The sequence below is a fragment of the Artemia sp. Qi Xiang Cuo genome, chromosome 6 (genome assembly GCF_049724085.1).
Source record: "Artemia sp. Qi Xiang Cuo chromosome 6, ASM4972408v1, whole genome shotgun sequence".
NCBI lineage: Eukaryota > Metazoa > Arthropoda > Branchiopoda > Anostraca > Artemiidae > Artemia > Artemia sp. Qi Xiang Cuo.
In genome coordinates this window covers 43,957,695-43,982,884 of record NC_142799.1, presented here as the reverse complement: position 1 = coordinate 43,982,884, position 25,190 = coordinate 43,957,695, and the positions used below count along the sequence as shown (strand labels likewise).

Sequence of the window (25,190 nt, the reverse complement as noted above, 5' to 3'; positions counted from 1 at the left end):
CAAGTTGAAACATAAAACGAACCAAAATTATTGCTTCGCAGTCCTTATGACAAAAATAGATATCTAGATATTACAAAACTAGCTAAAATAAAATGACTTTTGATGTTTCCTACATTTATAGGATTCTTAACAACTAGCGTGAAGTAACTTTATATTTTTTATGCAATATACAGCGGTCACTATCTTAGTGTATAGTATAAGGAAGCTTGCGCAAAAAGCGCCGTTTATATTGGTCCCCGAACGTAGATCCTCTCTCCCTCATTTAAAAAATAGGTTGTCATAAAACTTTTGTTTACATCTTAAAGAAAGGAGTGAAGCCGGGTGAAATAAATTTTCTGGAATTACCACAAATGTCAATTCATAAAAAACTCTGAAAGTTTCATTCACTTAGCTCAACTGGTTTCGTCTCCTTCTTATTCTTCATCTTTTGCCTCTTTTTCTTGTTAAGATCATCAAGGACATGCTTCGCATAATCTCATCACCGGAATCAAATTGCGGAGCCTGCGGTGGCTTGCTGCAGCTGAGATCAAACCCGGGGTCCCATATTACCAAGCAGAAGTCAACCCCACTGCGTCAACACAGGAACTTCTTTCTTTTTAAAAATTCGAGATAAACAGTCTAGGGATAGTATGTTGTTTACCCTAGACACCTATAAATCTATGTATGCCTTCGTAGCCCACTTAGAAAATTGAAGGTAGTGGAGTAAGACAAAGAGAAAATAATAAACTATGCACTGCAAAAATAATAAACGAACGCGATGATGATATATCACTAACCATTACAACAAAATCAACAGCTATATAAAACACAACAACATTCAGATAAGACGGTGATGCAGACTCAGCCGTAGGCTAAGCCTGCATCAGAGGTCAGTTTTTTAATGATGAAACAGAAATTCTGTTAGTAGCACCGGACCGAGCAATAATTTTTCTATTCTGATAACGGCGCGGCAAATAAAGAAGAGACTTACAACACAGAAAATAACACACCTAAATTAGATTAAGATCACTTTCATGAAAGAAAAGGATAAAGCTCAGACACAAAAATATAGCATGATTGCAAAATGTCGAATAAAGTTTCGCAAGACCACGCCTATTATAACAGCCACGGTTCGTGACAATCTTAGCGTTACAGGTTTTTAATGTGTCTTTAATGTCAAATGTAATAAAATATAGGAATTTACGGAATTCATAAATATATGAAAAACCGGAAGTTTGTCCAAGTTCACCAAATTTCAGTGCCCTTTGGAGTGGTAATGGGTGGTGGTAGATACTTTAGAGGACTAAGCGTGGCTGAGAAGTATTGCCTGGAAACCATATAGGAAGAAAATTATAAAAAAAAACGTAAAAAAAACTTGAGACTTCGGGGAAAGAGGAGATTATTGGAGGAGTGGATTTTCTAATCAGCACTTAACTAGTTTTAAGTCAATTGTCCATCTAAGAATTTTCACTCACTGGTATTTTCGCCCTATATCGTTGTTTTGTTGCGGAATATAGCACCCAGCAATTGTGCATCTTTTTCGTGACTTAAAAAGGGTGCTGGGTAATTTTCATTTGCTAGGAGGTTCATTTGAACGAAAATAGGGTAATTTCTGTTCAAACCAACCTCCTCAGGATTAGTTATGACTTTTTACTCAGTATGATCGTTTTTGAGAAAAAAGAAAAAAAGAGGAGACAAAAAAGGCGCACTATCTATGCTAAAAAATGATTTTCCTCAATTCTTGAGATGGGGCACTGTGAAACTCCAGTTAAGGATTTTAGACCCTAACAAACTGATTGTTTATCTTGAAATTTGCATTCCCTGGTATATCATCCTTCTTTTTGCAAAAACTAATGTTTTGTGGGGAATGTGGTGGAGAGAGGCACTTTGCTGCGGCAGAAAATATCTTGCTACTCAGAAAAGCTTTGGATTTCCTTATTTCCATTCAAATGAGACTTCTCCCAAAATTCTACAACAGCTGGCTCAAGACAATCATTCCTGAGGAACAAAAAGAAAAAAGAAAAGGAGAAACATTGGTGCTACTCATGCAAAAAAAACCCGTTTTACTTGCTGTTCAAGGTAAATCTCCAGTTAAGATCTCCACCTAGGGATTTCGACAGTGACAATTTCAATAGAGTACTTTTATTTTCATTTGACGTCATTTTGAGGGGTTTCAGGTTCTTTTTTGCGATTCTCAAAAATTTCAATTCTGTTGAATCAGAATAATAGTTAGCATTCTGGAACCAGGTTCTATTGGAAAAGTATTCTGAATAGACAATTTCCTAAAAGACGTCCTTCCGAAAATACCTCTTTTTGGCCTGCTGATTGTAAGTAATTACAAAAATCCCCTCACACCTCTATTTTGAGAAATATGTTTTTGTACCTTCTCTAAACGAAATAAAAAAAAAAATCCTTGCCCTCTTCTACCTTTTCATGAATTGTAGTCCCTGACAGAGGAGTTTTCACTGGACCAGTTCCAATCGTTAATCCATAATCTACACCAGTGTCAAAATGGTCAAGTGGTGGTTTATGAGTTGTGTAAGACTCAATAGCTCCTGGGTTTCTATATAACATGCTTGCTTGTGTGTGTGTGGTCATGTTTGTGCGAGTTTATGTGACTATTTCTAGTCCACCTCCCCCCTGGACGAAAATATTTTACCGATTAGCAGAAAAACCAGTAATGTGCCTAACTATTATATTTCAGAACTTTTAACTAGATTGATTTAAAATCAATTACGTAATCGACCGAAACAATTTTCGGTTACAATAATCGTAATCAACAGCCTAGGTAGGATCTTTTCCAGTGCTAGGTGATAATAAGCTGTTCTAGGTTATTCACTGGAGCACTTAATTCAATAACACCTTTAGTTTTGCCTATCACTTCTACTTTTCGAGATACGACACTAGCATAACTACAAAAATTCACTTTAATCTAGGATTGAATAATGTAAATTAGGTTAAGTTTGATTAGGTTGTAATCATAAAAACATCTTAATCATATTACGTAATCATACCACTACATGCGTTATACCTCATATACATCCATAGATTCAAGATCATCTTATTTAACACAAAAAAACAAAACCTTTTTAATTCCCCCCTCCCAATCAAACAGTTCGTGGTAATGAACTGTAAGTAAGGAGCGAAACGACTCAAAAGCAACCAAAAATCTATAAAAAAGGAATTTTGATATCAATAAATATATCAATGGAATCGTCTTATTATGTTGATTCAAAATATATTACATCATTAGGCTTAGTCGTACCCATAAAAGGCCACAAGCCTGAGAACAATTTGCCTGATTTTCGAAAAAGTGAAAAACATCTCCTCAAAGTCAAAGAATCTCAAAATCACCCCTTCAGAGTCAGCGTATCCTAGAACCCTACTGTAGATGTTTCAAGCTCCTATCCACAAAAATATTAAAATTGTTTTCTTTGTCAGAAGAAAGATCGCGGATCTTTATTTATTTTTTCCCCAGGGGTTATCGTATCGAACCAGTAGTCCTAGAACATCAGGAGAGGGCTCTTTTGAACGGAAATTAAAATTCTAGTGTCTTTTTTAGTGACAAAAGATTGGAGGGCAGCTATCCTCCCATCCCCCACCAGCTTTCCCCAAAATCCTCCGATCAAAATTCTGAGATAGCAGTTTTCTTCAGCATAGTTGAAAAGTTCCACAACCATACCATTAGAAAGAAAAGCCCCCAGGGGCCGGGGGTATCCCCCCATCCCTTGGGGATACGTCTTTAAATTATAAAAATTTGCCCACTGGTTACGTATAATATTAGTTATTGGGAAGTATACACACATTTTTCGGAGGAGGGGGATTTTGTGCTTGGGGTGGGTTTCCATGGGAATAATTTTCTGTGGGGAGGGAAATTTCCATGGTTAAACTTTCCAGGGTAGATTTGACACTGAGGGGATTTGACCGAATTCCTATACGAAATTCTTTTCATTTGTCGTCCTTTCTCTTTGCCTACTCAATTTTGCATCTAGATACGTTCTGGAAGAATTGTCCGGGGAAAATTTACGGTATGGATTCTCGGAGTGACCGGAAAAACGATTAGGATTAAAGTCTTTTACAAATGAAAGTACGCTAAAGAGAGTTTTCAGGCTGAATTGTCTGCAGGAAGTTTTATGGAGGGAGGGGGGATTTCAGCGAAGATGGAATTGTCCGGAAGGAATTTTACCGGAGGGCGGTATACTTTATGCGGAAAGAACTTTCCACGGAGGAGTTTCCCGTGAGGGGAGGAAATTTGTCATGGAGGGGAGAGATTTACCGGCATTATGTAGAACGATCAGAAATTAAATATCGCTCCTTAGTTTTTAGTTAATTTTTTTTTTATTACTGCTCATGCTGCTTGGAATTGACATTTATGTTGCCGGGTCTTTTTACAGGATCAGGTAGCAAGCCTGTCACACAACCTTGGGTAAGCTGGAATTGAACCTTGGGCCCATATTGCACAGCAGAGCATTAATCCACTGTGCAACCACGGAGTTATATAAGACTAAATAAGAGAGCTATAGAACAATTTTCAAATATATCAAGGGAACATGTGTTTTGAGCTTAAGCACTATGTCGGAATCCCTTGATAGTTTTATTATGAGGAGATTAATATGATTTTTTGTATAAAAAGAAATGGAAATATAGACTAACAGACAAAACTTTTAATTAAGATAGTAAAAAAAATAGTATAGAAATTTATATATACTAATAAGATCCTTTACGTCAGGGAGTTTTATCAACAAAAAAAAGGAAGAATGAGCCTATACTGTTAAAACACTAATGGTAATTTAAAACAACAGAGGGCCAAACAAACTGAAGTACAATATTGTGAAGGTCCGCAAGGTTGAATTTTATCGTCTGATATGATATTTTAAGATATTGAAACGATTCCGAGATCTAAAAATCTTACGCATAGTCTAGGTCTCTACAACTAATATTAATCAAACAGTTCGTGGTAACGAACTGTAAGTAAGGAGCGACCCGGCTCAATAGAAACCGAAACTGTAAAAACAGGAATTTTGATACCAATAGATACATCAAAAAATTAGATTTTTATACTGATTTCAAATATATAAGTTTCATCAAAATTAGTCCTACCCATCGAAAGTTACGCGCCTGAGAAAATTTGCCTGATTTTTGAAACAAGAGGGAAACACCCCCTAAAAGTTACAGAGCCTTAATGAAAATCACACCATCATATTCACCGTATCAGAGAACCCTGCTGTAGAGGTTTCAAGCTCCTATCTACAAAAATGTGGAATTTGGAATTTTTTTGCCAGAAGAAAGATCACAGATGCGTGTTTATTTGCTTTTTTTTTCCTAGAGGCAATCGTATCGACCCATTGGTCTTAAAATATCGCGGGAGGGCTCATTTGAACGGAAATTAAAAGTTCTAGTGTCCCTTTTAAGTGACCAAAAAATGGAGGGCAACTAGGCCCCCTCCCTCGCTCACTTTTTTCCCAAAGTCTCCCGATCAAAATTTTGAGACAGCAACTTTGTTCAGCATAGTCGAAAATATAATAACTATGTCTTTGAGGATGAATTAATCCCCGACAGTCCCCGGGGGAAGGGCTGCAAGTTATGAACTTTACCCAATGTTTACATATAGCATTGGTTATTGGGAAGTATACATACGTTTTCAGGTGTTTTTTTTTGTTAGTGGGGGGTGAGGGGGGGGTCGGGGGTTACACGGGAGGATCTTTCGATGGGGGAAGGAAATTTATATGAAGGGGGCGCCAGATTTGCCAGCATTATTTTATAAAACGATCAGAAATTAAATTAAAAAAACAAAGTTTTTCAAATAAAATTAAGGAGCAACATCTAATCTAAAAATCAACTTAAATTATTATGTATACGATTGAGTTTACCCCCTAATTAAAACCTCACTTTTCAAGCCAAAGTTTTATTTTAGTACTTTCATAAGAGCTATATATTGTAATTAATGGTCTTTGTGATTATTTTTAATAGAATTGGAACAAAATTCGAACTTTAGCGTAAAGAGTGAGGTACTGACTAGGGAGCTTATATACGTCTTAAAAAATATGAATATAGAAGTTACTTACGTAAATTAATTTGTAAGTTACGTATATCTATTACTAATAAAAAGTTCAGAAATAAAATTAAACAACTTTCGACAAAGCCATTTAACCAAAAAAAAGTAAAACTGATATACCAGGTTCCTTTTAATTATTCATGTACGGTGAGCCAAAATCAAAATCTACATTAATTCAAAAACGTTCAAAAATCAAATAAAAAAAAAGTTTTTTTTAACTGAAAGTAAGGAGCATCATTAAAACTTAAAACGAACAGAAATTATTCCGTATATGAAAGGGGCTGTCCCCTCCTCAAAGCCTCGCTCTTTTCGCTAAAGTTAGACTCTTTCTCACAACTATATTTTTCAAAACAATAAAAAACTTTAGCGTAAAGAGCGAGTCAAAATGAGCGAGTCCGCATAAAGAACGAGTCCAAATCAAAATGAACCCTCAAACGAAGCTATTCTTCAAGTAATTAGTTCTTTATGTGTCATAAAATAAAAAAAAAGAAGGTTTTTTTCAACTAAAAGTAAGGAGCAATATCAAAACAAAATAAACAGAAATTATTTCGTATATAACGGGGATTGTCCCCTCCTGATGGCGGTCCTGACCTTTCTTGCACCTGGAGCAAAATATTGATTAGCGACCCCCCCCCCACCTTCACTCCTAAGATTTTTGGGCCAAAATTTAATAGAATATTCATTTATTAGCAAAATCTTCATTTATTAACGAATGTTTTATTTGTTTAAATAAGACCTTTCTTACATTATATGGGAAAAGATATGAGAAAAATGAAAATTTCTGGTTCAATTTGCTCATATCTACTGCCAACTGCACCCTCTACTTTATTTTAATAAAATTTCAAAAATTACAAAATGATTATATATGTTAGATTATGTATTTGAAATTTTGCGCCCCTAAAATTTCTACACCCGGGGAAGGCCTCCCTCTCCCCTCCCCCAAAAACCACCTCTGTCCCTCCTCAATACCTCGCTCCTCATGCTAAAGTTTTTAGTACTTTGAAAAAGTTTGTTATTCTAATTAAGTGACCCTTGTGTTTCAGGAGTCGTTCTTAAATAATTAAGAACAACACGAAGTCAAACTTTAGCGTTAAGAGCAAGGTATTGAGGAAGGGGCAATTCCCCTTATATACGGAATAATTTCTTTTTTTTAAGTTTTAAAGATGCTTCTTACTTTCAGTTGAAGAATTTTTTTTATTTAGTTTCTGACCGTTTTTCAAATAATGCCGGGAAGTTTGGCTGCCCCTCCACGGAAAATTCCTTCTCTCCAAGGAACATTTCTCCATGGAAAGCTTCTTACACATAAAATATCCCTACCCGGCAAATTCCCCCGGACAATTCAATCCTCGCAGAAAATTCACCATTAAAAATTTCTTGCGGGCCGTTCTTTTTAGCATAGTTTCATTTGAAAAAGACTTTAATTTTTGATCGTTTTCAAATCATGCCAAAAATACCGATTCCGTGTGGTAAAAAAATTGTATGTTGGACCAAATATACTCCAAGTCTAGTCACTCCTTTCAATTTGGGCTAATCTGAAACATTATACCTTTTGGCATGGGTCAATTATCTGAAATTACCGAATACCTATCTATTGAGGGGTTATATTAGCAAAAACTAAAACCTTCACGTCCAATTTTTATGTGTTGCATAGGGTTTCCTGTGTCCTATATATCAAACCGTTCGTAGTAACGAACTGTAAGTAAGGAGCGACCCGGCTCAATAGTAACCGGAACTCTAAAAACCGGAATTTCGATACCCATAGATACATCAATAGAATCAGATTTTTATGCTGATTTCAAATATATAAGTTTCATTAAGTTTAATTTTACCCATCAAAAGTCAAAAGTGCCTTATTTTCGAAAAAAAGAGGAAAACATCCCCAAAAATTCATAAAAGTTTAATAAAAATCACATCTTTGGATTCAGTATATTATAAGCTCGTACTGTAGAAGTTTTAAGCTCCTATGAGCAAAAATGTGGAATTTTTTATTTTATTTACGAAGATAGATAACATTTGTGGGGTTATTTTTATTTTTTTTGTTTTTTTTTTTTTTATTTCCCCAGTGATGATCGTATGAATCCAGTAGTCCTATAGTATCGTAAAAAGGCTGATTTGAACGGAAATTAAAAGTTCTAGTGCCCTTTTTAAGTGACCAAAAAAATGGAGGGAAACTTGGCCCCCTCCCACGCTCTTTTCCCCAAAGTCACCCAATCAAAATTTTGAGATAGCCATTTTGTTCAGCATATTCGAAAATATAGTAAATATGTCTTCGAGGATAACTTAATCCCCCACAGTTCCCGGTGGAAAGGGCTGGAAGCTATGAACTTTGCCCATTGTTTACATATAGTATTGGTTAATGGGAAGTATAAAGACGTTTCAGGAGGAGTTTTTTTTTTCTGAATGGGGGGTGTCGGAGGAGGGGGTTATGGGGAGGATCCTTCCAGGGGCGCCGGATTTCCCAGTATTATTTAAAAAACGATCAGAAATTAAATAAAAAACCTAGTTTTTTTTTCAACTGAAAGTAAGGAGCAACATTAAAACTTAAAACAAGCAGAAATTATTACGTATATGAGGGGATACGCCTCCTCGTCATTATCTCGCCCATTACGCTGAAGTTTTTTTTAGTATTTTCAAAAGAGCTATTTAATCTAATTAACCGGCCTTTGTGATTCAGAGGCTTCTGATTCGAACAAAATTCGAACTTTTGTGTAAAGATCAAGGTATCGACTAAGGGACAAACTCCCTTATATACGTAATTAAAACATACGAATATAGAACTTCGTTACGTAAGTTAATTCGTAAGTTACGTCTGAACCAAAATTTCGAGAAAGCCATTTAGTCAAAAAAGTAGAATTAATATACAAATTTCGTTTTAATTATTAACGTACGGTGAGCCAAAATCAAAGCTGCATTAATTCAAAACATTCAGAAATTGAATAAAAAATAACGAATTTTTTTAACTGAAAGTAAGGAGCGACATTAAAACTTAAAATGGACAGAAATTATTCCGTATATGAAAGGGGCTGTCCCCTCCTCAATACCTCGCTCTTTACGCTAAAGTTTTTTATTGTTTTAAAAAATAAAGTTGTAAGACATATTCAAACTTAGCGTAAAGAGCGTGGTATTGAGGAGGGGACAGCCCCTTTCATATACGGAATAATTTCTGTTCGATTTAAGTTTTAATGTCGCTCCTTACTTTCAGTTAAAAAAAACTCGTTTTTTTTTATTTAATTCTGCATAAGAAACAACAAAAGCACGAAGAAAAATAGGGAAATCTTTTTGCAAGACAGTGGAGATAATTTGACTGAATATTTCGGCCCTATGTCCAAGGGCCGTCCTCACCAAGAAAAAAATATATAAAAGAAAAAAGACTAACAACAACATGCAACCAATAAAACCAATTTTTTTTTTTTTCAAAGCAGTTTTGACTATATTATCTTTATGCTGTTGTATGCACTTTTCTAAATTCTGGTGTGTTCTACCAACACAATATTTGCCACAATCGCAGGGTATTTGATAGACCCCTCTTTGGCGAGTAAATGGGGTTTTATCGTTACCAGAATTTAGGAAATTTATGATTTTAAAATCATTTGTGAATACTACATACAGATTATTTTTTGTGCAAACTTTTTTAAGATTTGTTGTGGTTCTTGGGATGTAGGGGAGGTAAATTATGTTTAAGGGCTTGTCAGAAATCTCACATGGTAAACTATCATTAATTTTACAGGAATGTCTTTTCAGTCTACAGCTAATTACACTATTAATAAATAAAATAGGATAACCATTTCCAAAAAGTATGTCCTTGATAAAGTTTAATTCTGCTGTGATGTGGGAATCAGAACAAATATTTAGGGCACGATCGACGAGGGATATTACGACTGCTCTTTTAACTTATGGGGGGTGGTTTGATTTAAAATGCAAATATATATTATTTTGTGTTGGTTTTCTATATATAGTAAAATTGAGTCTATCGAAGCTAAGAATAACTAACACATCTAGGAATGGGGTTTTATTTGCGATTTCGATTTCTAAAGTAAACTGTAAATTTCTACCGTATGTTTTAAGGTGATCTAAAAAACCCTTAAGGTGATCTAAAAAAAAAAACCTTAAAGATATAACGTTCAAGCAGATCAGCAAGAAAAGCTTGTTGGGCATCTTTGGGGTCCCATTATCAGGGAGCCTGTGTTCTCACTTTTTTCTTATTGGGAATTGAAACCAAAAGTAAATTAAAAATTGGCAAAAATTTTTAATAAGACAGTGAAAAATAAAAACATTTTAATTCATGCATAATAATAAAAGTCTGACTCTTTTAAGTTTACGGGCTTTTGTTATTTTTTAAGTTGAAATTTTCTTTTTTACTGTCTTAATAAAATTTTTTACCAGTTTTTAATATTTTCGTTTCAATTCTAAATAGATAGGCAGTGTGGTCTAAGAATTTTCTTTTGACATTAGGGTTTCCTTGGTCCTAGTATTTGTGGATTTAAGACTTAAACCGATTATAAGCAAAATGTAATTTTCCCCCTCCCCTTCTAATGTCATCCCCTTTTTATACAATAACGACATTTCTAAGATCCAGAGAAAAATCCCAGAAACTTTCAAGCTGATCAGACAGCCAAAACCAAACGTATTTTTATTCTTCCACTTTAAAACATGTTTGGGAGCAATGGGTTATTTGTTTATTTTAGAGTCCTTGCTCTTGTGGCTGCTTGCATCATATCGTTCCCCCCCTCCCAAAAAAAACAATTAAATGCAACATTTAACTATTCTAAGCAAATTGAATATCCGGAAATGTAAATAAGATGTGAGACGTGGGTTAGGGGTTACGAGGGCAACCAGGGGCAGATCGAATTACAAGAGATGCTGTACAAGCCGTTATAAAGATCATTCGACCTTTCACGTTTTAAACGATCCCCCTTCTATGTTTCTCTGACACCCCCCCCCCCCCCTTCCATAGAAAGTAGCAGGGAAAAACAATATGGAAGACATATCACACTTTACTGCGTCTACATTGTTACTTCTTTAAATAATGAAATTTAGGAAATCGATTCTAAACTGTCACAGCTGACCGTGACCCTTGCCCACACTGATAATACCGCAATACAACATCAACACTTCCAGTTGTCTTTTTTTCTGAGGTAATAAAGTTTAGAAAAAGCACATTTTCCAATAAAATAAAAGGGCAATCATACATTCTCTATCCCACCATGTTTGAGTGTTTTTATTTAGAATCCTCAAAGGACTTTTTTTTATTATCACTTTTAAAATCATTGGTAAAAAAAAGCATATTATAGTTTTACCGTTTCCACATTGACTCCATTATGTTTATTAATGAAACTACATATCTGCTTCCATGTCCAATTGACCCTGGATTTTTGTCGACAAAAAAAAAAGAATGTTTCCCACAGAACAAATTAACATGGAAAAACAGACAAGATTTACCTATCCCCAAATTGACGTCTTGGTGACAAAGCTCGATCTTCACCATAAGCCATATTGTACTTTTCTTCTGCCTGTCTAAACTGAGCTGCGACTCTATGATCACTTTTACTTCTCATCAATCCAGGAGTTAAGGTTGGTGGTTGTGGAGGCCCACTAACCGAGAATGATGGAGGACTATTAATGTTAATGTCTCCAAGATTGCTCAGGGTACCTGAAAGCTGATGACAGTCATGGGACATCGAGAAACGAACCCGACGTGTGTAGTCTCCTAAAACATGGTAATATTAGGGTCAAATAACAAAAAATATAACTAACTAGATATAGATTCACATGGAATTAATTAGATAATTGTGTACTTTCTATACAAATACATGCCCGAATGATTTTGCGTATTTATAATTTTTTTTCTCTTTTTTAGTGTCGCGATTTAGAGATCATGATGATATATCTGGTTTTTTTTTTTTTTTTTTTTTTTTTTTTTTTTTTTTTTTTTTTACGCATGGTAACAACAAGCGTCAGCAAACTATTATGAACAGCAAATACAATTCGATGGAATCGGATGTAACCGCAACTTAAAATCAGAGACTAAAAAAAGGTAAATGTTTTATGGAATTAAAAAAATTTTAATCAAAAAACTTACGATAATCCTAAGAAATAAGCATAACAAAGGAAAATTCAATGTAAAGGATTTATTTATACAATAAAATCGACCAGTAACAGAAATAATTTTGACAGGCTACACTTTTTGTATGGCCTATGTCAACATAAATTCTTTTATTTATCAAACGTAAACAGACATAAAAAAATGCGTAATGCACAAAATGTATAAATACACAGGCATAATTTCGTATGCATAAAAAATAAATGACTGCGTAAATTGTTACCAAGCTTGGTATAATTAACTGTTCACGGTCACAAGCCGAGTATGAGGGGGGGGGTGGTAATGATAGTCAGAATTTATACAGTTTACTTTCCAACTTATTTGTAAATACGCACAAGCAATATAAAATAACTTATTGTTCTTAATTTTATTTAAAGATAATTCAGGTTCATCAATCATTTCTATAAATATGTATAAAAAAATCTAAGAATTTGCTAATCCAACTCTAATTTACTCCCAACGGCAAAGGTGATATTTGTGAAAGGGAAGAAGTAAGGAGGGACCAGCCCGACCTACACAAAAGGGCTTTTAGACTAAAAATACTGTTGGCCTACTAATAAACTCTACTTTCTTACAGAACAGACGACCAGATTTTGTGAATTTGCTGATTTAAAATGCATTTGATTTAAAACTAATTTCCGTGAATTCAATTTGGATTAATGACATTTTGTCATTTTAATCGACCTTTTTACCACCCCCCCCCCCCCCCCTGAATATATAGATTCAAATTTGATCTGTAATTTCATTGTTGACAGCTAAAATTAAATTGAATTTAAAGCTAGCATTTTAGAACCATAACATAAAAAAAGCTTTTGTGTCAGAAAATGACATTGCATTATTGGACGTTCTTGGACATTGCTTACAAGTTACTGTTTCAAGTCACGATTAAAGAATCAGTCTTACCGGGCTCGTAGTCGAAGTTTCTGATGAACTCCATTGTTCTTAGGAAAATATCTTTGGTATCCATTAATTCGTTGTCGTCCCATTCAATTCCTTCAGTCATGTATTTTTCAGCCAGTTCGCAGTTGCTTTCTATATTAGAAACTTCTTGTTCCATGTTTTCCCGAAAAGTATTCAGGTTTTTCATTTCCTTTGCCAAAAATATTTCTACTTCACCCTAGAAAAGTTAGATCTAATTTCCCATGTGTGTTAAATATATAATAAAATAGCAAAATGAAAACAATCTCAAAAGATAATATTTTTTTTTAGATCCCACTGCTTTCTGTTTAAAACAGAAATGAAATGAGATAAAAAGAAAGGCATTAATTTCTTCTCTTTCTTAATTTTTATATAGTGAATAATATACAAATAAATACAGAATATTAGACTTGGAATTTTTCTTCAATAAAAAACACTGAGCAACAAAAACACAAAATTCTTTCTTAAGATGTCGTTTGTATAGATGTGCATCCGCTCTTTTTCTATCTTTTGCACATGGTGTTTGTTCTTTGTTTCTTGGCTGAAAAACAGTTCTTGTTCTGAATTTTAAATATGCCTGATTTTATTTAGGATTGAGCAAAAAACAAGTTTTTTTTTTCAACTGAAAGTAAGGAATAACAGTAAAAATCGAAACGAACAGAAATGATTCAGTATGTGAAGGGGTTCCCCCCTCCTCAATACCTTGCTCTTTGCGCCAAAGCTTTTAGGACTTTTAAAAAATCTTCCTATTCTAATTAAATGACCCTTCTATTTCAGAAGGCATTCTTAAAAAATTGGGGATTACAGTCAAACTTAACGTAAAGAACAAGGTATTGAGGAGCGGGAAGCCTCTTCATATACGGAATGATTTCTGTTCGTTTTGATATAGTTCCTTACTTTCAGTTTAAAAAAAACTAGTTTTTTTAATCTAATTTCTGATTGTTTTTCAGATAATGCTGGCAAATCTGGCTCACGAAAAATTTCCCCCTTCCCCTCACGGGAAACTCCTCTGTGGAAACTTCCTCCCACGCAAAATACCCCACTCCCGAGAGATTCCCCCCAGAGAGTTCCATCTTAGCTTAAACTTTCTATTCTTGCTTAATATTTCTTGCGGAATTCTCCCTTGAATACTTTAATTTGAGAAAGACTTTAATTCCTAATCGTGTTCTCGATTACTCGAGATATCCCCCCTTCCGTGGGAATTTTTTCCCGGAAATCCAAACACGCTGAAAATAGCACCTGGATAATTTCCCCGGAACATCTCTACATGCAAAATTGAGTTGGCAAAGAGAAAGTGAGACAAATAAAAAGAAACTCGTACAGGAATTATAACAATACCCCCAGTGTAAAATTTCCCCTGGAAAGTTCACCCCTTGGAAATTCCCCCCGCCCCCCAAAGAAAATTCACCCTATGGAAACCCACCCGAAGCACACAGTCCCTTCAAAACAAGGTCTGTATGCTTCCCAATAACAAATACTATACGTAAACAATGGACAATTTTTCAACTAACAAGCATCTACCCATAGACAGTGGAGGGGTCATGTTACCTCTAAAGAAATATTTATAGGATGTTTCAACTATCCTGAATAAAATGATTATCTTAAAATTTTGACGAGATAACTTTGGGAAAAAAGGGGGCGTGGGAGGGTGGCTAGTTGCCCTCCAATCTTTTTTGGTCGCTTAAAATGACACTAGAACTTTTAATTTCCGCTCAAATACATCCTTTCCCGATCTTCTAAGATTATTATTTCGATACGATTATCCTTGGGGAAAAAAACTACATCAAGTAAACATGCATCCGTGATCTTTCTTCTGGCAAAAACTAAGAAATTTCACATTTTTGTAGAGTTATATAGGAGCTTGAAATTTCTGCAGTAAGGTTCTCTGATGCGCTGAATCTGATGGTGTGATTTTGAGTTGCCCTCCAATCTTTTTTGGTCACTTAAAAGGGCACTAGAACTTTTATATTCCGTTCAAATGCACCCTTTCCCGATCTTCTAAGACTATTATTTCAATCCAATTAGCCCTGGGGAAAAACTACAACAAGTAAATATGCATCCGTGATCTTTCTTCCGACAAAAACTAAGAAATTAAATTTTTTTTTTAGGCCTATATAGGAGCTTGAAATTTATGCAGTGAGGTTCTCTGATACACTGAATGTAATGGTGTGATTTTGATTTTCATTAAGATTCCTTTACTTTCAGGGGGTGTTTCCCCCCTTTCAAAAACCAGGCAAATTTTCTCAGACTCGTAGCCTTTTGATGGGTAATGCTAAACTTGATGTATCATATATTTTTGGAATCATAGGCAGCTGCCTACGTAAAGAACGGTGTTGGAACAATGTATTATTTTTTTCTTTCTTGGTCTTAGAAAAGGGCACTTCGTATCGAAGGAGTTGTCGTAGAAATTTGGAAAAGGGATCATTCAATTGGGAATTGAAGTGGATAGTGCCCTTTTTAATAGTCGAAAGTGATTGGAAGGCAACTAACATCCTTTCCACGCCCACCATTTCCCCAAACACATCCTATCAAAATTTTGGGATAGCTATTTTGTTCAACGTAGTTGATTTCCAATTAGAAATTATATTTTTGAGGTGGACATTCCCCCACAGCCCTAAGGTCAAGGGTTGTAAGTTATGCCCTGGGGGCGTATAAGAATTTTTATAGAAAGCTTTGTCGTAGAAACTTCAAAAAAGGCTCATTCTATTGGAAATTAAAAGGGATATTTCCCTTTTTAATAGTAGAAAGTGATTAGAGGGCAACTGACCCCCCCCCCCGCCTCTCATGCCCACCTTTTCCCCAAACACATCCAATCAAAATTTTGAGATAGCCATTTTGATCAACGTAGTTGAAAGTTCTGAAAATTAGGTCTTTGAGGATGACAACCTCCCCCCCCCCCCACAGCCCGAGGGGCAAGGGTTACAAGTTATAGTCTCGGGGCGTCTAAGGTTTTCATAGAAACATTGTCGTAGAAACTTCAAAAGGGGTTATTCGATTGGAAATTGGAATGGCTAGTGCCCTTTTTAATAGTCAAAAGTGATTAGAAGGCAAATAACACCCATTCCACGACCACCATTTATCCAAAAACATCCAATCAAAATTTTGAGATAGATATTTTATTCAACGTAGTTGAAAGTTCAGGAAATTAGGTCTTTGGGGATGATAACCCCCTTAGAGCCCTCAGGGCAAGGGTTGTAAGTTATACCCTGGGGGAATATAAGGTTTTTATTGAAAGCTTTGTCGTTGAAACCTGAAAAGGGACGCATTTGATTGAAAATTCAAAGAGCTAGTGCCTTTTTAATAGTTGAAAGTAATTGGAGAGCAACTAATCCCCTACTCACGCTCACCTTTCCCCCAAACACATCCAATCAAGATTTTGAGATAGCCGTTTTGTTCAACGTAGTTAAAAGTTCTGGAAATTAGGTCTTTAAGGATGACACCCTCCCCCCAGCCCTCAGGGCAAGGGTTGTAAGTTATGCCCTGGGAGCAGATATGTTTTTATAGAAAGCGTTGTCTTAGAAACTTCAAAAGGGCTCATTCGATTACAAATTGAAAGGGCTTGTGCCTTTCTTAACAGTTGAAATTGATTGCAGAGCAACTAGCGCCCGAAATTGAAATGGCTAGTGGCCTTTTTAGTAGTCGAAAGGAATTGGAGGGAAAACTAACCCCCCTCTCACCCCCCTCCATTTTCCCAAACACCTACAATCAAAATGTTGAGATAGCCATTATTTTCAACGTAGTTGAAAGTTCTGGAAATTAGGTCTTTGAGGATGACCACCCCCCCCCCCCCCCCAGCCCGCGGGGTAAGGGTTACCAGTTATGGTCTCGGGGCGTCTAAGGTTTTCATAGAAACATTGTCGTAGAAACTTCAAAAGGGGTCATTTGATTGGAAATTGTAATGGCTAGTGCCCTTTTTAATAGTCAAAAGTGATTAGAAGGCAAATAACACCCATTCCACGACCACCATTTATCCAAAAACATCCAATCAAAATTTTGAGATAGACATTTTGTTCAACGTAGTTGAAAGTTCTGTAAATTAGGTATTTGAAGATGATAACCCCCTTAGAGCCCTCAGGGCAAGGGTTATAAGTTATACCCTGGGGGAATATAAGGTTTTTATTGAAAGCTTTGTCGTAGAAACTTGAAAAAGGGCGCATTCGATTGAAAATTCAAAGGGCTAATGCCGTTTTTGATAGTTGAAAGTGATTGGAGGGCAACTAATCCCCTACTCACGCTCACCTTTCCCCCAAACACATCCAATCAAAAGTTTGAGATAGCCGTTTTGTTCAACGTAGTTGAAAGATTTGGAAATTTAGGTTTTTAAGGGTGACACCCCACCCACAGCCCTCAAGGCAAGGTTTGTAAGTTATGCCCTGGGGGCATGTAAGGTTTTTATAGAAAGCGTTCCTCTCACCCCCACCATTTTCCCATACACCTACGATCAAAATTTTGAGATAGCCATTATTTTCAACGTAGTTGAAAGTTCTGGAAATTATGTCTTTGAGGATGACAACCCACAAGGGCCCTCAGGGTTACAAGTTATACCCTGGGGGCATATGAGGTTTTATAGAAAGCGTTGCCGTTAAACTTCAAAAAGGGCTCATTCGATTGAACATTGAAAAGGCTAGTGCCCTTTTAATAGTTGAAAGTGATGGGAGGGCAACTAACCCCCCTCTCACGCTCACCATTTCTCCAAACACATCCAATCAAAATTTTGAGATGTTCATTTTGTTCAACGTAGTTAAAAGTTCTGGAAATTAGGTCTTTTAAGATAAAAATCCCCTCAGAGCCCTCAGGACAAGGGTTGTAATTTATACCCTGGGGTATAACTTACCCTACAAATTAAAATTTTTTTTTTAATATAAATGTTTTTAGTTTTATAACTTTAATAAATCAAATAATATTAACATTTAGATTACTAAATATCGGTATATGTATATTAAACTGACAATGCATATTCATTTGTATTTTTTCAGTAACGTGCAAATTATGTTCTGTTCTTGGGAAAGCATAGGGGTTTTGAGCCCTACTCATGTTAATTTCTGTTCGTTTTAAGTTTGACTCTGTTATTTATTGTAATTTCTGTTCGTTTTGGGTTTCATTTATTTTATCGACGCTAATTTGTGGTAGTTTCACGCTTGGTAGATTATTTGATATTATTTTTGCTCTTTTTTGGTTTAATGGAGTTCTTTACTTTTCTTTGAAAAAATTATTTTGTAGAAAAAGTTTTTCTAATTAATTTCTGTTCGTTTTATATTGAAATAGCTTTTTCAGGGAAAAATAAAATAATACTTTAAATCTTTTCGTTTTTTAAGACTTTATAGTTAGGCCTACTATTTGTATGCTGAAGAAAAATTTTCAGCAATTTTTAACAGCATACACCCTTTTAAAAATCTGGACACAAATAGTAGTGTTTAATTTAGTTTCATACCTCCTCTAGTTGACCTGAAATGGAAAACCCGGTAACATTCGCAAAAAAAAAATTTGTTTACTTTCTTTGATAGCTTGGATACAGCTACGCTATTCTGATTTGGTTCAATTTTAAGGGCAGAAGTAGCACCGAAAGTTTGAAGATAATACACTTAGTCGTTCTTGGGATACTGCTGAGATGTCTTATTTGCATTTTGATTTAATCTTAAGGCAACATTTAGTTTTTAAACATAATAAGCAAATAGGAGGGTGGGCGTGAGAGGAGGACTAGTTGCCCTCCAACCACTTTCAAATATTAAAAAGGACATTAGCCCTTTCTATTTTCAATCGAACGAGCCCTTTTAAGTTCCTAAGACAACTCCTTTGATACGAAGTGCCCTGGTCTAAAAAAAAAAAAAAAAAAAAAAAAAAAAAAAAAAAAATGCATTGTACCCACATCGATCCTTATTATAAAAATGTCAAGCCTTCTTATCACTTTCGACTATCAAAAAGGGCACTAGCCCTTTCAATTTCCAATCGAATGAGCCCTTTTTGAGTTTCTACGACAACACTTTCTATAAACACCTCATATGCCCCCGGGGCATAAACTACAACCCTTTCAATGAGGACTGTGAGGGGGTTGTCATCCTCAAAGATCTAATTTCCGGAACTTTCAACTACGTTAAACAAAATGGCTATCGCAAAATTTTGATTGGATGTGCTTGGGGAAATGGTGGGCAGGAGAGGGGCTTCAGTTGCTCTCCAATCACTTTCAACTATTAAAAAAGGCACTAGCCCTTTCAATTTCCAATCAAATGAGCCCTTTTGAAGTTTCTACGACAACGCTTTCAATAAAAAACCTTATATGCCCCCAGGGCATAACTTACAAACCTTGCCCTGAGGGCTTGGGGGAATATCATCTTCAAAAACCTAATTTCTAAAACTTTTGACCACGTTGAACAAAATGGCTATCTAAAAATTTTGATTGAATGTGTTTGGGGAAAGAGTTAGTGTGAGAGAGGGGTTAGTTGCCCTCAAATCACTTTCGACTATTAAAAAGGGCACTAGCCATTTGAATTTCCAATCGAATGAGCTCTTTTTCAAGTTTCTACGACAAAGCTTTCATTAAAAACCTTATATGCTCCCAGGGCATAACTTACAAACCTTGCCCTGAGGGCTGCGGGGGAGTGGCATCCTGTTAGATATAATTACTGAGCCTTTCAACTACTTTGAACAAAATGGCTATCTAAAAATTTTGATTGGATGTGTTTGGATAAATGGTGGGCTTGGAAGGTGTGTTAGTTGCCTTCTAATCACTTTCGACGTTCAACTACGTTGAACAAAACGGTTATCTAAAAATTTTGATTGTATGTGTTTGGGGAAAAGGTGGGCGTCCAATCGAAAAGGTCCAATCGAATGCGCCCTTGTTCAAGTTTCTACGACAAAGCTTTCAACAAAAACCTTATATGCCAACAGGGTATAACTTACAATCCTTGCCCTGAGGGCTCTAAGGGGGTTATCATCCTCAAAGACCTATTTTCCAGAACTTTCAACTACGTTGAATAAAATGGCTATCTCAAAATTTTGATGGGATGTTTTTGGATAAATGGCAGTCCTGGAAGGGGTGTTAGTTGCCTTCTAATCACTTTCGACTATTAAAAAGGGCACTAGCCATTTCAACTTCCAGTCGAATGAGCCCTTTTCGAAGTTTCTACGACAACTCCTTCGATACGAAGTGCCCTGGTCTAAGACTAAGAAACCACAAAAAGATAATAATAATAATGCATTGTGCCAACATAGTTCTTTATTTAGGCAGCGCTATTGCGCTGCCTTTGATATTTTATTTATAACTCATATCATACAAAAATTTATAACCCACATCAATGGATAATGCAATCCATTGGTAAGCTTTTTCATTCGTAGTTCGTCATTCGAATGATTTTCGGGCTATTCCCTTGAAGTTTTCTTTTTAAAAGTGTAGAACAACATAAAAATAGAGCTGCACGGGCTCTGCTTCTTTTTGAGACAAATTTTAAGGGGTATTTCCAACTTCCTGGTTAAAACAGCCCCTTAAAATTTGACACCATCTGGCCCATATCTGGCTGCGATATGGCGTAGGGGTAAAATAGACGGGGAAGGGGCTTTGTTACTTTCCAATAATTGTTGATTTTAAAAAAGGGCACTAGAACTCGTGATTGTCGACCCTTTCCAAAATCCTCTGACTGCTGGCTCGAAGTGATCAATACTGGTAAAAAGGAAAATAAACACGAATTGGTAACCGACAAATATGAAGTTTTGCATTTTTGTAGTTATATGCTTGAAAATATTTTGAACGCGCTTTTGGATATCCTTAATTTAACGGTGCACCTTCTATCAGCATCAAAGTACTTTTCGAGGGAGTTTATTGTCTTTTTAAAAACATACAGTAGTTGAAAGTTCTGGAAATTATGTCTTTGAGGATGACAACCCACAAGGGCCCTCAGGGTTACAAGTTATACCCTGGGGGCATATGAGGTTTTATAGAAAGCGTTGCCGTTAAACTTCAAAAAGGGCTCATTCGATTGAACATTGAAAAGGCTAGTGCCCTTTTAATAGTTGAAAGTGATGGGAGGGCAACTAACCCCCCTCTCACGCTCACCATTTCTCCAAACACATCCAATCAAAATTTTGAGATGTTCATTTTGTTCAACGTAGTTAAAAGTTCTGGAAATTAGGTCTTTTAAGATAAAAATCCCCTCAGAGCCCTCAGGACAAGGGTTGTAATTTATACCCTGGGGTATAACTTACCCTACAAATTAAAAATTTTTTTTTAATATAAATGCTTTTAGTTTTATAACTTTAATAAATCAAATAATATTAACATTTAGATTACTAAATATCGGTATATGTATATTAAACTGACAATGCATATTCATTTGTATTTTTTCAGTAACGTGCAAATTATGTTCTGTTCTTGGGAAAGCATAGGGGTTTTGAGCCCTACTCATGTTAATTTCTGTTCGTTTTAAGTTTGACTCTGTTATTTATTGTAATTTCTGTTCGTTTTGGGTTTCATTTATTTTATCGACGCTAATTTGTGGTAGTTTCACGCTTGGTAGATTATTTGATATTATTTTTGCTCTTTTTTGGTTTAATGGAGTTCTTTACTTTTCTTTGAAAAAATTATTTTGTAGAAAAAGTTTTTCTAATTAATTTCTGTTCGTTTTATATTGAAATAGCTTTTTCAGGGAAAAAGAAAATAATTCTTTAAATCTTTTCGTTTTTTTTAGACTTTACAGTTTGGCCTACTATTTGTAGGCTGGAAAAAACTTTTCAGCGATTTTTAACAACATACACCCTTTTAAAAATCTGGACACAAATAATAGTGTTTAATTTCGTTTCATAACTACTCTAGTTGACCTGAAATGGAAAACCCGGTAACATTCGCAAAAAAAAAATTTGTTTACTTTCTTTGATAGCTTGGATACAGCTACGCTATTCTGATTTGGTTCAATTTTAAGGGCAGAAGTAGCACCGAAAGTTTGAAGATAATACACTTAGTCGTTCTTGGGATACTGCTGAGATGTCTTATTTGCATTTTGATTTAATCTTAAGGCAACATTTAGTTTTTAAACATAATAAGCAAATAGGAGGGTGGGCGTGAGAGGAGGACTAGTTGCCCTCCAACCACTTTCAAATATTAAAAAGGACATTAGCCCTTTCTATTTTCAATCGAACGAGCCCTTTTAAGTTCCTAAGACAACTCCTTTGATACGAAGTGCCCTGGTCTAAAAAAAAAAAAAAAAAAAAAAAAAAAAAAAAAAAAAAAAAAAATGCATTGTACCCACATCGATCCTTATTATAAAAATGTCAAGCCTTCTTATCACTTTCGACTATCAAAAAGGGCACTAGCCCTTTCAATTTCCAATCGAATGAGCCCTTTTTGAGTTTCTACGACAACACTTTCTATAAACACCTCATATGCCCCCGGGGCATAAACTACAACCCTTTCAATGAGGACTGTGAGGGGGTTGTCATCCTCAAAGATCTAATTTCCGGAACTTTCAACTACGTTAAACAAAATGGCTATCGCAAAATTTTGATTGGATGTGCTTGGGGAAATGGTGGGCAGGAGAGGGGCTTCAGTTGCTCTCCAATCACTTTCAACTATTAAAAAAGGCACTAGCCCTTTCAATTTCCAATCAAATGAGCCCTTTTGAAGTTTCTACGACAACGCTTTCAGTAAAAAACCTTATATGGCCCCAGGGCATAACTTACAAACCTTGCCCTGAGGGCTTGGGGGAATATCATCTTCAAAAACCTAATTTCTAAAACTTTTGACTACGTTTAACAAAATGGCTATCTAAAATTTTGATTGGATGTATTTGTGGAAAAAGTGGGCGTGAGAGGGGGATTAGTTGCCCTCAAATCACTTTCGACTATTAAAAAGGGCACTAGCCCTTTGAATTTCCAATCGAATGAGCTCTTTTTCAAGTTTCTACGACAAAGCTTTCATTAAAAACCTTATATGCCCCGAGGCCATAACTTACAACCCTTGCCCTGAGGGCTGCGGGGGAGTGGCATCCTGTTAGATATAATTACTGAGCCTTTCAACTACTTTGAACAAAATGGCTATCTAAAAATTTTGATTGGATGTGTTTGGATAAATAGTGGGCTTGGAAGGGGTGTTAGTTGCCTTCTAATCACTTTCGACGTTCAACTACGTTGAACAAAACGGTTATCTAAAAATTTTGATTGTATGTGTTTGGGGAAAAGGTGGGCGTCCAATCGAAAAGGTCCAATCGAATGCGCCCTTGTTCAAGTTTCTACGACAAAGCTTTCAACAAAAACCTTATATGCCAACAGGGTATAACTTACAACCCTTGCCCTGAGGGCTCTAAGGGGGTTATCATCCTCAAAGACCTAATTTCCAGAACTTTCAACTACGTTGAATAAAATGGCTATCTCAAAATTTTGATGGGATGTTTTTGGATAAATGGCAGTCCTGGAAGGGGTGTTAGTTGCCTTCTAATCACTTTCGACTATTAAAAAGGGCACTAGCCATTTCAACTTCCAGTCGAATGAGCCCTTTTCGAAGTTTCTACGACAACTCCTTCGATACGAAGTGCCCTGGTCTAAGACTAAGAAACCACAAAAAGATAATAATAATAATGCATTGTGCCAACATCGTTCTTTACTTAGGCAGCGCTATTGCGCTGCCTTTGATATTTTATTTATAACTCATATCATACAAAAATTTATAACCCACATCAATGGATAATGCAATCCATTGGTAAGCTTTTTCATTCGTAGTTCGTCATTCGAATGATTTTCGGGCTATTCCCTTGAAGTTTTCTTTTTAAAAGTGTAGAACAACATAAAAATAGAGCTGCACGGGCTCTGCTTCTTTTTGAGACAAATTTTAAGGGGTATTTCCAACTTCCTGGTTAAAACAGCCCCTTAAAATTTGACACCATCTGGCCCATATCTGGCTGCGATATGGCGTAGGGGTAAAATAGACGGGGAAGGGGCTTTGTTACTTTCCAATAATTGTTGATTTTAAAAAAGGGCACTAGAACTCGTGATTGTCGACCCTTTCCAAAATCCCCTGACTGCTGGCTCGAAGCGATCAATACTGGTAAAAAGGAAAATAAACACGAATTGGTAACCGACAAATATGAAGTTTTGCATTTTTGTAGTTATATGCTTGAAAATATTTTGAACGCGCTTTTGGATATCCTTAATTTAACGGTGCACCTTCTATCAGCATCAAAGTACTTTTCGAGGGAGTTTATTGTCTTTTTAAAAACATACAAATTCATGTATCCTAATAGACCTTTAATGGCTACCTTTAAACTTAATAATTTTTACATATTTTGAATCGGCTTTTCCTCACAGCAGTCTTATCCCTGGTGGAGACAACTTGTGGCGCACACATAGGCCTACGCCGACGATATCGACGAAATGGCTGAAACACCCAAGGATCTACAATTCGTTGCTAACGACGTCCTCGAAGCCACTAGTTCTTTTGGAATGATCATAAATGTATCAAAAACAAAGGCTATGTGCTGCTGACGAAAGCCGCAGGATACAGTTAAGCCAGACCTGAAAATTAATGGAGAAAGTATCCAGTGGGTTGACGAGTTCCCTTACCTCGGTAGTCCGATTACCAGCGACAACAGTCTATCAAAATACATTAAAAGACGTTTCGCCCTCGCGAGTTCCAGTTTCAAGGCCCTTATGCCTATATGGCGAAGCAAGAATTTGTCTCTGCGGCTTAAGACACGACTTTTTGATACCCTGATTATCCCCATCGCAATATACTCATGTGAAACATGGACACTGAAGGTATATGACAACCGTCGACTTGCAGCATTTGAAACTAAGTGCCTCCGCCGCATCGGCGGGATCACCTACCTTGATAGAATCTCAAATGTCGAACTTCTCGAGCGCCTTAAAGTGCAACTTCGATGGCTCGGTCAAGTACAACGGATGAGTCGGTCCCGTATCCCAAAAATCACCTTCGAAGGCCAATTTCACCGTTCTCGTCCTCGTGGTCGTCCCCCAAAAAGGTGGAAGGAAAACTTTGCACCTCACCGCCTCTCCGATCTTTTTTGCCTAGCAGAAGACCGTGAAGCATACAAAAGGCACATCCACGCCGTTACGAAGAAAGAGGCCCCAAGACGACCTTCAAGGACGGATGGGACTTAAGTCAAGTAAGTCAAGTCGAGAATCGGCTTTTAAGCGAAT

At 36.1% G+C, this 25,190-nt stretch overlaps 1 protein-coding gene across 1 annotated transcript in view; it reads right to left on the bottom strand.

The window, feature by feature from the left end:
• Positions 1-25,190, bottom strand: part of LOC148951260 (uncharacterized) — a 191,279-nt gene that overhangs the window by 91,138 nt on the left and 74,951 nt on the right. Inside the window, exons 5-6 of the mRNA XM_089091043.1 lie at positions 13,038-13,251; positions 11,474-11,741 (exon numbers count right to left, since the gene is read on the bottom strand). Of these exons, the coding sequence (XP_088947169.1) occupies positions 11,474-11,741; positions 13,038-13,251 (482 nt within the window). The remainder of the gene's footprint in view (positions 1-11,473; positions 11,742-13,037; positions 13,252-25,190) is intronic.